The following is a 15317-nucleotide window of genomic DNA, read 5'->3' as shown; positions in this document are numbered from 1 at the left end:
TACCCTTGAAACTCATGTAACATTGTATGTCAACTATACTTCAGTAAAATAAAAAACAAAATTATTGTTCAGCACTTTTTTGCAACAGGAGTAATATTCCAATCTTAAGACTTTTATATATACATTTTATTTATACATATTATATATACTAGTATATATATGTGTATACACACACACACACAGTCATTGAATAATAGATAATACTTAATTTCAGATAACCCCTTAAATGTCAGCACACATGCATACACTTAAGACAATCATATATTATTAGCTAACGGTTTCACTGTAGTTATGCCACTTTCAGGGCAATAATTAGTGTGCCAATTATTATCCTACTCATGGAAGGAGTTTACAGTAATTAGTACAATGAGGTTAAATCAGAACTGTTTCCAGACCCTGCTTTGCAAGGTAAGCAGTACAAAGTCAGCTGTCCAAATCAACATTTTAGCTACAATTTCAGTAACTATTGTGGGATGTCAGATGTGAGTTCCTATTTTGATCTCTTAAAAAGAACTGAGCGAAAGCCATATATAACAACTGTCTGATAAATTCTAATTAAGTATGAGTTTTATCTCCAATAACACGACTCAGACATTCATAGAAAAAATCGGGAAATTAAAAAAAAAATCCAGATAACACTTCTCTGAATTTTTCTTTAGAAAGAAAATAAATTTGAAGACGGAGTGTGTGTGTGGGAGCGGATGGTTGAACAATATTTTTGTAGTTTGATGCCATTTTAAATAGATAAAAATATTTTCAAACAGGATGGTGTGACTGATAGATCAGTTTTTCCCAATTTCATCATAGGTGAGTCATCACTATTTAAATTTCTTGCAGGTTGAGGATTACAAGCAAATAATTACATTTATTTTAATTAAACTCCACTTGATTCCCACATGATTCTCACATGACTCACAGCAAAAACATATAAATCCAGGGGTGTTAAGACTAAAATCAAGAGATCAGGAACCATACAGAGCAAGTCGATTTTGTTCGTGTGACCAAAAAGGCATTACGAAAGACAATACTTATGTAAGTAAAAACCATGATCAGGAAAAATGACTTATCAGGATTATGTTTACATATATTCACATAGTTATTCACATAGTTATTCCGACTTAGGTTCAAGTGTGGCTCTGAGTTGTGTGGCAGGAGGGGCAAAATGGACAGCATGCTCTCGCTACTCCTGAGGAGAAACACCATTCCTTATAGCGACTCTTCAGAAAGGTATTTTTCATGTGGTCTCAACATTTTGATAGCACCTATGGCAGTAGACTTTATGCACAAATAGCTTAAAATTATTCATTTTAATTGTTATAAAATCGATGTAACATGTTTCCAGGTCTCAGTTGTTTTAAGGTTCAGTTTTCTCAATTATGAACCGATTTAGTGATGGTATACTCCTCATGGACTTTTATGGGTAATCACAAATCATGTGCCAATTTTTTGGTTCTGGACTCAGGCACATGCTACAAATGACAGACCAAAGGTGCCAATCCAAAATGTTTTCTTAAAATAAGTAAAGCACAGAGGAAAGGAGCTGGATGTATGAAAATGTTTCAGAGAGCAACAGGTGTCAGAAGGAGGACATAGATGAATGAAGTTTATAGACCCTTCTCATGTTTACTGCTTTGGTAAAAATAAATGTCATACCTTTGTTTTAGTGCTTTTCTGCTGTTCTGTTACATGACTTTGAGGGGTTTATGATTGCATTTTGATTCATGTCTGTAACTTTCCAGGAGGGAGTGCTTTACATATTAAAACGTCCATGGTGAATTATGCTTTCAAGAAAATATGGAGCTATTTATGACCACAAAACTCCCAAATAAAATTGGAATTACACACTACAGAGCAGTAGTGTGTAGCGTTTGCTTTTTCTTCCCTGAGAACCTGCACAATGCATCCTTAGACTACCCCTGGGTGATTCAAGATTGAAAAGCACAGGGCATACTGTCCCTGGGAACAACAGGAACTTGAAATACTGAGATTGAATCGTTACACCTTAAATAAAATGATGATAACAGCTACAGGTTCAGCATCTAACATGTGTGGTCAGTCATGAAATATCTCAGTACGCTGGATGTAAAAAGCTAAATTAGGGCAAAGAAAATATTTTTCAAGTTAAAGGTGATGTAATGGAAACCATAAGTTCATTTGATTTGGACACAGCCTCAAAGTTTCAGGAAAAGCTTCCATTTATGGAACAGAAACACATTTGATGCTGAATAGCAGCACAGAAAAGAGAAAATGCACAACAGAAGAGAAAACCAAATGGTGGTGATTCTTGCCCTAAAATAATGGGTAGTGCAGGTTGACGGTACCTTTAACGTCCAGGCTGGAGGCCAGATACTAGCAGCTGCCTGGAGCAGGTATCAGACCTGAGTGATGAAATCACACCCATTCTTTGATTTTTCTTCCTGCCTCCAATGGTCTGAGTGGGTAGGAGTTTGGGTGTGTGTGGTATTAAGCAAAGAATGGGAAAGCAAGAAGGAGGAAAACTTTATTTTTAATTTTGGAGCCATCACTTCGTCAGGTGAACGGATTTTGGTTTGGGGGCATTTGACAGTAGAACAAAGACGGGCCACTCTAAGCAGCACAGACCTCAAAGCTGAACTAACAGTGTGGATGGGAAATATGACTGAAATACCCTTGAGATGGGGACCAGGTGTTTCTCTTCTATCTCTTATTACCCTGAAGAACCCAGGCAGTGATGAATTAAAGCACAAAGACATCAGTTTTATAGCAGAGACGAAAGGCAGAAGTCGACAGCCTGATCCCGCAGCCTTTTGGATGTAATAAACCCACTGGATTGCAAAAGCACCTGGAATTTAACTCCTCTTTCACCCTCTCATGTGTAACTTTAAAACTTAAAACAACAAAACTGTTAATGCCCCTTTCCCTGAAAGTGTTCCATTTCCCAGCACCTAGTGGTCCCAAAGCAACTCCTTTAAGATCAGCAGTACGAAACAATGGTTTTCTCTATCTTCCTCAAGTCCTTGTGGAAAGGAGAATTCTCATTTTGTAATCCCAATAACCACTGTAACCTTTTACATTTATTAATATTCTTCCATCAAGACTTCAGAGTTTCCTATACCTATAGACCTTCATTCAGCCAAACCAATCATACAAGATAGATGACACGTCCAGTTTTCAGGTGTAGAAACTAAGGCACAGCATGCTTTTCTGACCTTCGAATGCACTTAAAAACTAAGCAATACAACAGGGACATGAATATGTAAACTACGGAGAAAGAGGACCCTCTCATCTTCCATCCAAATCCTCTACTTCTGAGCTGTCGATCTGTATTATATAACACATTTCAGTACAAGGATGAATGCCATTTCCTCGCTAAACTCTTTAAAAATGAAAGTGCCCATTTTTACTTACTTATCTTCAATATACAAAACTCAGTTTTATTTATATACACTGGCAATGTCAGTCCAAAATGAATTAAGAAAACAATGCCATCTACAATACTACTAAGAACAATAAAAGATTTAGGCACAAATTTAACAAAAGAAGGGCAAGATGTGTACGTTGAAAACTCCAAAACACTACTGAAAGAAATTAAAGAGGACTTAAAAACCTAGAAGAGATATGCCACTTTCATGAATCAGAAAACTTAATTTTTTATTGAGGTATAATTAACATATAACATATTAGTTTCAGGTGTACAATATAATGCTTTGATATTTGTATACACTGCAAAATGATCATCACAATGAATCTAATTACCATCTGTCACAATACAAAGTTATGAAAAACATGTTTTTGTTTTCTCTTTTGGCAGCTTTCAAATATGCACTACATATTATTGACTGTAATCACCATGTTATATACATTACATCCCCACAACTAATTATTTTATACCTAGAAGTCTGCATCTCTTGATCCCCTTTATATATATTACCCAGCCCCAAACCATCCTCTGCCCTGACAACCACCATTCTGTTCTATGTATCTATGAGTTTTGTTTTTTCATTTGTTTTCTAGATATCACATATAAGGGAAATCATACAGTATTTGTTTTTCTCTGCCTCGTTTCTCTTAGCATTTACCATCAAATTCCATCCATGTTGTCACAAATGGCAATATTTCACCCTTTTTATGGCTGAATAGTATTCCCTTGTGTGTGTGCATGTGTGTGTATATGATGTATATGTATAAATATACACACACGTACACACACACACACACACATGCATACATACATACTGCATCTTCTATCTATTCATTCATCAATGAACACTTAGGTTGTTCCCACATCTTGGCTGTTGTAAATAATGCTGCAATAAATATAAGGGTGCATATATCTTTCTAAATTAGTGTTATTATTTTCTTCAAATAAATACCAGGAAGTGGAATTGCTGGGTCATATGGCATACTTCTATTTGTATCTTTAGGAAACTCCACACTGTTTTCCATTGTGGCTGCACCAATTTATATTCCCACCATAGTGTACAACAGGTCCCCTGCTAAACTTGCCATTTTTTTCTTTTTGGTAATAAACATTCTAACATTGTGAGGTGATATCTCATTGTGATTGCTTTGCATTTCCCTGGTTAGTAACATTGAGCATCATATCATGTGCCTCTTAGTCATCTTTTGTGTCTTCTTTGGAAAAATGATTATTGAGATCCTCTGCTCATTTTTTAATTGGACTGGTTTTTTGTTTTTGTTTTTTTTTGCTGATGAGTTGTAGGATACACACACACACACACACACACACACACACACACACACATATATAAAGTCTCCAGCTTTTATCTTCTCCTCTCACTATTGCTTTGGCTATTTGGGATGTCTTGTGTTTCAATACAAATTTTAGGATTGTTTGTTCTTTTTCTGTGAAAAATGCTACTGGAATTTTGATAGAGATTGCATTAAACCTATAGATTGATTTGGTAATATGGAATATATGGTTTTAATGCTCTTTCATTGGGAACATATTTGTCTGCTTTCTCATTTTGTTTGACTCTTTTCACTTGTTTCTATGTACTAGGCAAAACAACTACCTTTCGAAGTATTGAAGGAGTGCCCTTGTGTAGGAAACTTATCTCTCAACCTTGCCCTAGGTCTTTGCTGTCTCTCAACCTTTGTAGGTATCAAAGCAACCTGATTCATTCTTCATAGATCCCAGTTGTTGAGGGTGTGGCAAGACTTGTCAGTGTTCCAAAGGGAGGAATCTCATTTAGCACCCAGTTTGAGGTTGACTGGAAGCCCCTGAGACAGCAGTTTCTAAAGTACACAAATATATAGTTTTGAGGGACTGCAATTGTAAACCCTGCTGGCCTCCAGACCACTTGATCTGCAGGTGTCCCTGTTGTATAGTTATAAAAATTGGGGCTTCTGAAGAGTGTATAAGCTCCTTTTTGGGAGGTACTGGGGAGGTGTAGTGAGACGCAAAGATGGTATCCCCAGCCTACATTCCCTGAGAGCACCTCCATAGCCTCTAGATCTGTAGCACACCTGAAGTCTGCCCCTCAGACTGAAAAGCTCCTGGACAAATAAATAGGGCTTTCACATAGAAATACTGGAGGTATGTTTTAGTCTACAGTCTGTGTAGTACTCTGGGGGTGGTTGCCTGCCAAAAACTATCTCTCAAATTGTTACAGTCCTTGGGATCTGGTGGCTTCTTAACACAAGCCCCCTGGCCACCAGAGCCAGGTAATTAAGGAGCATCCCCTGTGTGTCCTGTATATGCTCGTTCACTTCAGCAAGGCAGAATAGCACAGAGCTGAGGCACTCCTACCTATGCTATCAAGGTAGAGAGAGAGAGAGAGAGAGAGAAAGAGAGCAAAGTTGGTGTCCACCCATTCCTCTCTCCGCATGGAGTCCCAACAGGCCCATGCCCTTTTGGCAGATGAGTTAGGATTAGCAAATAAATCTCCTTCACATATAATCTAGGCCCTTTTCAAACTGCTGCTTTTGTGCTGGTCCCTGGAGTGACTCCATGGAGTCTGCATGCAAGCCCTTTAAGATAATTATCTCAGTTCTCTCTGTCCTTTTGGGTCTCTTGGATTTGAGTCCCACTGGTTTTCACATCTCTCCATTGCAGGTCCCACAGGTTGGTGTGATGTGGGGAACAAACACCTCAGTCCTCAGAAAGAAGCTCTGGATTGGTGAAATCCCCCCTTCCCAGTTGTGGGTCACTGCACCAAGGATAGTGTTTTTGGCAAGACCACCAAACTGCCTCTCCCACCCATCTCAATTTGGCCCTTTTACTGTTTGTCATGAAGAAGCTGTTCAGCTAGTTTTCAGGTCTTTATCAGAGGGAATAATTGTTCCATATGTAGCTATAGATTCAGTCCATGGAATGACGTGAGTTCAGGATCTTCCTAGGCTGCCATTTGGGACTGCCCCTTTGAAAGTGCTCCTTTTAAAATTGTTTCACACTTAGGTCTCCCCCTTACCCTAATACACTTTAGGATGCTGGCCTCTACCCTACAACGAAGTCATTTTAGAAGACCGATCATGACCAGACTGTAACAAAAACAGCTACTATTTAATAAGCACCTAAGTTATACGACAGGCACATATACAATATATAACACAACAACCCCATAAGGCAAAAGTAGATGTTATTTTCCTCAGTTTATAAAGGAATCACTGATACTCATATTATGGAGGTTGTCTAAGTTTACACAGTAAGTGGCAGAGCAAGAACCTTAACTCAGGGCTGCCCATTCTGTCTAAGTCCCATTTTCCACGGTCCCACCGTCCCTCCCTGACTGCAAATTCTTTCCACTGTTCCATAAAGTGCAATGTTTTTTACCCAAAGATAAAAGCACAGCAGGATAAAAGAGCCCCTTTAAACTATTCATTGATGTTGCAGAAGAGTTGTTAACATAACTGAAGTACTCTGATTACCTGAGAGGTGAGAACCAAGACACCCATTGTGACCTGAAATTGGGAGAATCCACTTCTTCAACAAAATGCAACAGAAATCACTGATGTGATTTTCTTCCTAGAAGTCATCAGTTGGTGGCATGTAGTTCTAAGTTTGGCAACAAGGCACATTCTTTTTAGTCTTTGATAAGTTTCTATCTGTATACGCACAAATGTGTGCCCCTTCATTTGTGTGATGTGCCAAATTCAGAGAAATTCCCAAACTGGAAAATATATGGGTGGGTGAATCAGTTGTCAGAATTTTCTTTTGATGACTTTTTTCCTGATTTAGAATAATCTTGGGATCTTTCAAGAACTGAAACTTCTTCTATCCTAGATAACCCTTAGCAATAACATAACTTACATTATGTCTATTGTCTATCTCATTAGACAGTAACTCCATGGAATCAATGATATTTCTTTTTTTTTTAATTATAGTAAGAACATCTGCCAGAAGCTATATCCTCTTAATACACTTTAACGCATTGAAAACTGTGTACAAAGCTGCACAGAAGATCTCTAGAGGTTATTGATCTTGCTTAATTTAAACTTTATGCCTTTTGACTAATAACTCCCCATCTACTCCTCTCCTCCAGCCCCTGGTAATCACAATTCCATTCTTTGGTTTTATGAATTTGACTATTTTAGAAAAACTCACATAAGTGGAATCATGCAGTATTTGTCTTTCTCTCTCTGGCTTATTTCACTTAGCATAATGTTTTCATGTTCATCCATGTTGTATATTGCAGAATCTCCTACTCTTTAAAAGCTGAATGTGGGGCGCCTGGGTGGCGCAGTCGGTTAAGCGTCCGACTTCAGCCAGGTCACGATCTTGCGGTCCGTGAGTTCGAGCCCCGCGTTGGGCTCTGGGCTGATGGCTCAGAGCCTGGAGCCTGTTTCCGATTCTGTGTCTCCCTCTCTCTCTGCCCCTCCCCCGTTCATGCTCTGTCTCTCTCTGTCCCAAAAATAAATAAACGTTGAAAAAAAAAATTAAAAAAAAAAAAGCTGAATGTATCCCATTGTATATATGAACCACATTTTCTTTATCCATTTATCGGTCAGTGGAAACAGGTTGTTTCCACATCTATCTGTTCTGAATGGTGCTGCAATGAACAAGGGAGCGCAAATATTCCCTGAAGATATCGATTTCAATTCTTTGGAATATATTTAGAAATGGGTTTCCTGGGTCATATGGTAGTTCTATTTCTAATTTTTTGAGGAACTGCCATACTGTTTTCCATAGCAGCTGCACCATTTTGCATTCCCACCAATGGTGTGCAAGCTCTCCAATTTCTCCATATCCATTACCAATACTTCTCTCTCTCTCTCTCTCTCTCTCTCTTTTTATAACAGTCATCCTGACAGCAGTGATGTGTTATCTCATTGTTGGTTTTGACTTGCATTTCCCTGATGATTACTAACGCTGAGCATCTTTTCACGTGTCTGTCAGCCATTTATAAGTCTTCTTTGGAGAAATGTCTATTCAAGCCCTTAACCCATTTTTAAATTGGCTTATTACTTTTTTTGTTACTGAGTTTTAGAGGTCTCTTATATATTTTGTAGATTATCACCTTATCAGAAATATGATTTAACCAATGTTTTCTCCCACTTCATACATTGCTTTTTTATTCTGTTGGTCATTTCCTTTGCTGTGCAGAAGCTTTTTAGTTTAACACTGTCTCACTTGTTTATTTTATGCTTTGTTCTTAATTGTATCTCTAAGACTTAGGGAACATGATAGGTGCTCAATATGTATTTGGGCCTTGGCATATGAATGAGTCCTCCAACCTCCAAGAGAGATGACTCCCCTCCTTGGACTCTGGGAAGGGGGAAGGCACTAGGCCTAGGTGAGGCACTCCTTCTATGCAGGCTATAGAGAGCCATGGCCACCAAGAGCTATGCACCAACTGAAATATCATCCCCTCAAGATGGTACACTAGTAGGGGCACCTGGGTGGCTCAGTTGGTTAAGCCTCCGACTTCAGTTCAGGTCATGATCTTGCGGTTTGTGAGTTCGAGCCCCGTGTCGGGCTCTGTGCTGACAGCTTGGAGCCTGGAGCCTGTTTCAGATTCTGTGTCTCCCTCTGCCCCTCTCCTGCTCACACTCTGTCTCTCAATAATAAATAAACGTTAAAAAAAATAAAAAAAAATAAAAAGATGGTACACTAGTGTAAAAGTTCTAGAATTCTTTTGCAAAATTCTCTTAGTTTAAAACTTCAACCTTTAAACCATTTAATTCCCTTCTCTACTTCCCATCCCCTCTAAAAAAGCCAAAAACCAAAACCAAACACACAAAAAAACCCAAAGCCTTCCTTGGGTGCTAATTAAAAAGCAGAAATGTTTTTATCCTTATCATGAAGAGCACTGAGTAATGTATAGAATTATTGAATCACTAATCTAATGCTGTATGTTAATCATACAGGAATTGCAATAAAAACTTAATTTTAAAAAAGCAGAAATGTTTTTAATGATCAAATATGTTTTGCTTATAGCCTCCAAAACACAGCGGAAAACCACAAAGACTGGCAGTTTAATGGGAGCCTAAAAGATGGAAATCTCAAATTTTCAACTATTACAACAAATGTAGAACACAAGAATTCCATGGCAGTATGTGGGAACCAGAATGATTTGTCCAAATTTAGTCTATCTGTTATTCCATGTTCCTGGCTCAGTAGTGCTTGATGAACCAAATAATCTTTTTTGTAAATCCTCCCCATACATCTATGCTCATGGAGACTCATTTGTGTCTCAAGTCTCCAGCACTCCGCACACACACCCTGGACAGTTCCTACCAACACCACCTCTATACCATCTCATTTACCCACATTATATTATATTATATTATATTATATTATATTATATTATATATTATATTAGTGGATATATTATACGATATATAATATAATAGCCCTGCATACTATTTTTCTTTTGATAACCAAGCTCACTGATATAGGACTTCATTAGAAAGAAGACTGGCTCTAGAAATATCAGTGAAGGGGAAAAATAGAAGGGTTATTTTAGAAAGAAGTGAGCTACTTCCCTACCTCTCTGGAGAGCATGTTCTTTTTCTCTCGAGTCACCTGATGTGTAGAAGCCAAGGAGGAAAACTTCTTGGCTCTTATCAAAACTTCACAGTTAGGCCCACAGAATTTGAATGCTGGAATCTTAAAGATGATATACAATCTAAATCAACCTGCTCATTTTATAAATAAGAAAACTACATGCCTTTTAAAGGGCCACAGGTAGTAAGTGGCAGAACTGGGACACTGAAAGAGAGTTAGTGACTCATTGCAGTGGCAAATCCATGGTGTCGCTTCACAGGGTACCAACCTCCCTGCTGTTTTTGGTGGTGTTGACCTTTCAGAAAAAAACACACAGAGCCACAGTGCTGGTTGCCAGGGATTGCCACCACCCAATGAGCCCAGATTAGAAAAGACAGCAGGCTTGAAGCAATGACAGGGAAGACAGATGAACCAACCATTTTGTTCTGTTTTGTTTCTAGTGAATCTTCTGTTCATGTCAATATTAATTTAAATGCTGACATGTTGCTTCTAGAGAATGTTCTACTAATAAGTAAAGGTTTAATGGTGGTTTTAAAAAAGTGCTGTTCTAGCACTTGTAACAGAACCAAGCAAACTCTGCCTTTTATCAGATTTAACTGTTACTTACTTGCTTCTTTCTTTAGATTGTGAGCTCCTGGCTCCAGGGCCACATTTTATTCATCTATATCCTTTACAGTGTTTATTTAGCACAATGATTTGCACGTTGCAGCTGCTCAATAAAATGCTTATTGAACTGGCTCTTGTCAATATACCTGTGTTTTTATTTTGAAACACAACAGCAGGAAAGATGAAGCAATGAAATGAATCTTTGTAGTTTTTGATAAGTAACGCCGTGGCTCAGTGGTCATGATTTACAAACAGGGCCACATCACAGTTATATCACAGGAAGTTGTGTCCTGAGAAACTAACAAAATAACATCAAATCTAAAACACAAGAAAAAGAATGCTTTCTGTTGTTATTCTTGTACATTTTTCTTTCTCTTTAGAGGTTTATGTTCTATTGACTCTAAGTGAATAATCATGTTACTGGAAATAAAATCATTATAGATATATATCTAAGTAATTTTGCCAAAGGATATTACATTCTAAGTTTATCACTCTTACTATCTGATAATATGACATATTTGAAATTCTTTACAAACTGGTACCAAAGACCCAGAGAACACAATGTTTGGGATAATTTTGGAAACACTAGGCACTCAGAAACCCCATGAACCAAGCTTTTCAAATTTAAATCCCTGTCCTTTGCAGTAGCTGCCTGCTCAAATGGGCAGAAGGCTCTTTTAGTGAAATGATTAAATCAGGTAGATCACATACAGACTTCCAGGACTTTCTCAATGTTTTGAATCTGTTAAACAGAGAGAGCAGCGGAGAGCTGTTATATAACTTCACTGACCATGATGGTGAAACGCTTGGATGTGACACTCTCTACCTTAGCAGTTGAGTTCACTTCATCAGCATGATCACAAACCACTATTGTATCATTTATTAACCCCAGAAACATTGAGGAAGGATCTACATTCTGTTCATCAGTGTTCAGGCTCTGGTGACACAAACATCTGGTTTCTGCTTTCATCAAGGACTAGGGGAGGCACAAGGTGAAGAGAAAAATGCAGTGGGGTGCTATGAATAAGGAAGTAATGTTCTAGTTGAGTCCAACAATATATAGGCTTCTGTTAGATGAACAAGGACAGAAAGGGTGATCCACGGTAAGGGACAAGGAGGAAGAAAAGATGGAAGAATGACCTAGAGTTATTCCTATAGCTGGAGGTTTGGGCAATGCTGGGAGGGTGGGCAGGGTGAATCTAAAGGAATTCTGGAGAGCTAATGGGAGGAATGCAGAGCCTTGTATCATGAGAAAGGCAATAGGGATATATTGAAAGGTTTTCATCAGGAAATAACACGACTCATTCTATGTCTTTAAAAAATCTCTAGGGTATTAGTAAGGAGAATGAGCTGAAGGAAAGTAAGATGATTGGTGATAAGATTAGGAAAAAATTAGTAATAACTTTGGTGAACAATGAGACATGCCTGAATTTACTCAGTGACCATGGAGAGAGTAAGATGGAGATCCCCTAACAATACCTATATAATCTTTAATTAGCAGCTGGTAGATGTAAACTTTTGGTTTTTAATGGGGATCTGGAGTAGATATTACTATAGATGTCAGAGATGAGAGAAAGAGATCAGTCTAGAATGGTGAGTCCCTGATTTCTGTCTTGATAACAATAAGATGAAAGTTGCTGGAAAATATAGGGCAATATGAGGATATGGGGAGAAAGATGATCAAGTTTTGTCCCAAATGGAAAATTCTGTGTTTGTAGGGTCTGTGGAACACCTATGTAGAGATGTTTCATGGGTAGCTAGACATGTGGGTTGAAAACAAATCTGGGCCAGGTACAAATATTCAGTGGTCATAATGGCGGTAGAAGATGCCAAGAAGCATATGAGTTTGCCCAGTGAGGGGAAAAACAAACAAACAAACAAACAAACAAACAAACAAAAACAGGTCCAGAAGCTTATTACTTGGTTAATTGACTGAATTAATTCAAATTGATTGTTGTCTTGAAAATATAATGCATCTACAATACCCTACAACATAAACCCTACATAATCCATAGTTTTTCCCATCCCTGTCCCATCAATTGTGGGCATGGGCACTATTTCTCCTGAAAGACCTTAGGAGTGAGGACTTGAGCATCTGAAAATGTAGTTCTCTGAGACGTAACTACAAACTATGTGAACAAAGCAGAAGCAGTAGATGTGTCTGCCTGAACACACACAGTGAGGATTTGAATTTGGTATACATAAAAAAGGAAGGAGAACATAGTGACTTTATTACTACTACACAATTACAAAATAGGTCTGAAACTTTCACTCCAAGAAACCTCAAAAAAATATAAGGAACTGTCATGACATTGTATCCCACAGTCCTAATGGTTTGACGTGATCATTGTCAAAAGTGCTTCCAATATTTTGGAAAACAAAAAATAAATTTTAAACCTAAACTGCCAAATTAAAAGCATCACCCTGTAAAAAGAAAATGACACAAAACTAAATACAAAGAGTATCATTAACCAAAAGGAACTAACGCTGACTCAGAGGTTCTCACTTGAAGTTGGGGGGTAGTACTTAAAAAGAATCCAATACCTGGGTCCCCACCCACAGGCAAGTACATCACAGGCAAGGGTAGTGAGATTAGGGCCTCAGTACTATTTCTAGGGCTCCCCAGGTGACTCTCCTGTACAGCCAGAATTTAGAACCCTTGGACTCAGTACACAGGCAGAAGAAGAGAAAGGAAAAGAAACTAGTCTGACATGGCAGAGAAGACCTTAGAAGCCATATTGCACTTATGATGACTATCAGAAGCTCATGGGAAGGACCCAAAATGTTCTGTTGACCTATGCGTGCTACTGAACAAACATTCATTAAAACAGTGTACACAGCTTTCACTTGTGATTATTGTAAGGGAAAAGGACTCAAGAGAAAAGCAACACATATGATGAAAGGGAATGAAAAATGCAAACTATATTACGAAATAATTGTAGAACTTTGGACTACATTAAGTTCAAAAGAAAACATGAAGCCATAACTCAACAACTATTTTTAAAATTATGAAAAAGTCTTCTGGTGTCATATGGATGCAGGTTATATTAGCTATTTTCAGAAACACTATTTGACAATATTTCTCTGTAGATATTTCACACAGTACTAACAATTATTAAATGTAAGTATATGCATCTTAAAGAAAAAAATTCAGACTTACAAGAAACTTCTCAGTTTATAAGTTTACCCACTGAATATTCTTTTTGATGACTTTTTCTTGAAATAGGGTTTTTTGAAATAGGGTTTCACAACCAATTACAACACAAACCATATGCACCCACTCTTCTTCCTTCTTTGCCAGCTAGGACACTAAACGTTCTCTGACATTTGCAGCCCTGTTTTTAGCACCAGACAATACATTTACTGCAGTATAAACCCAGAGGTCAGCAAAGGAAATCAATCTCTCTTTCATGGCACCTGACAGGTTCAAAATGCTGTACAGAGATTGAATGTATTGGCATTTTCACTTAGGAATTTTGTCCAACCTGTACTTAGTTAACTGAGAACAGAACAGCCTGTCATCAAACAGTCTCACATCACTTTGTACACTTCCTGGCACTTCCCTCCTAGTGGTAGAGTTTATTATATATGTCTTTCTTACCTTCTGCTGTTGTAATGTAATATAATATAATATAATATAATATAATATAATATAATATAAAGTTCACTTGTGATTCTCCCAGTTCCCAATGAAACCTGGACTTAGTGTTCTACAATATTAGTTTAGTAAATGAATAAAAGAATGAATAAATGAATACATGAATAATAAACCAAGCACCTCACTGTCATGTTATTTTGTTGGCTACCACACGGATCAAGTTAGTACATTTCTTTTTTATTCGCTCACTCACTCTTTAACTCAGTTTTAACTGAAAACCTTCCATGTGTTCAGCATGCTGCTGAGCAGTCAAAAGGAATAGCCCCTGTTCTCTAGAAGTTAAGAGCCCAGCAAGAAAAAGTCAACATAAGCAGCTCTAGGGCTCTATGTGCACAAACACACAAGTTGATGCATGTTAATATGTTAGACATACTGAGTTAGACACACCCATTTAGCTGAAAAATAAACACTAAGCTGATGTTAACATGAAGCACCAATGCCACTGATAAGCAGGGATTAAGAGCATTTGAAGGCAACTCCCATTATCTCTTATTTGGCTGCCACAAGTTTGAGGGGCGTGTCACACGGAACAGTCTAGAAGGGGATGGAGTTGTGGGATGACTAACCCATAGAAAACAGGTGGGGCTGTGGGCAGGAGATAATTCTGAGTTCCACAAGTGTGGCCTCAGAGAAAACTTGCAGGAGCTCTGGGTTACCTAGGTTAAGGTGTTCTTGAGAAACTTGTCCACAAAGTAGAGGAAACAGGTAATAATATGAGAGGAAACCAAAGAAATGAGGTAGCCTGAGGCCACCGTAATAAAAAAAAATTTAATTTTGCTTAAATCTTTGACCCACCTTTAGTATGATATTCTTGGATGCTCTTAGAGGTATTCACTCCATTGAAGGAGGATATTGTACTTTTTTAACATTAACATTGAGTCAGGTTCTTTTTCTTAACCCAACAATGAGAGGGGAAAAGCCCCTTTTCTGAATGAACATATAGCAAACTGGAATATACATACTCATCCTTGTCCACCTTTTCTCGGAGCTTCTTTAGTTGTTTATTTTGGCCAAACTTCAAGTTTTGAATTATGTTCTCAAAGTATTGATCTTCCTTGTAGTTCAACTATATTACATAAAAGGTTTTGGGAAAAATAGTCAAAA

General features: G+C 37.8%; 1 protein-coding gene across 1 annotated transcript in view; it reads right to left on the bottom strand.

Moving 5' to 3' along the window:
* Positions 1 to 15317, bottom strand: part of MME (membrane metalloendopeptidase) — a 92749-nt gene that overhangs the window by 20660 nt on the left and 56772 nt on the right. Inside the window, exon 15 of the mRNA XM_047099889.1 lies at positions 15176 to 15279. Within this exon, the coding sequence (XP_046955845.1) occupies positions 15176 to 15279 (104 nt within the window). The remainder of the gene's footprint in view (positions 1 to 15175; positions 15280 to 15317) is intronic.

This window comes from Lynx rufus, unplaced genomic scaffold, assembly GCF_022079265.1.
Source record: "Lynx rufus isolate CCGP_SWC_20201006 ecotype Redwood Valley unplaced genomic scaffold, mLynRuf1.p SCAF_5, whole genome shotgun sequence".
In the NCBI taxonomy this organism is placed as follows: Eukaryota; Metazoa; Chordata; class Mammalia; order Carnivora; family Felidae; genus Lynx; species Lynx rufus.
The sequence above is the reverse complement of the archived record's forward strand: the minus strand, read 5'-3'. Positions and strand labels throughout refer to the sequence as shown.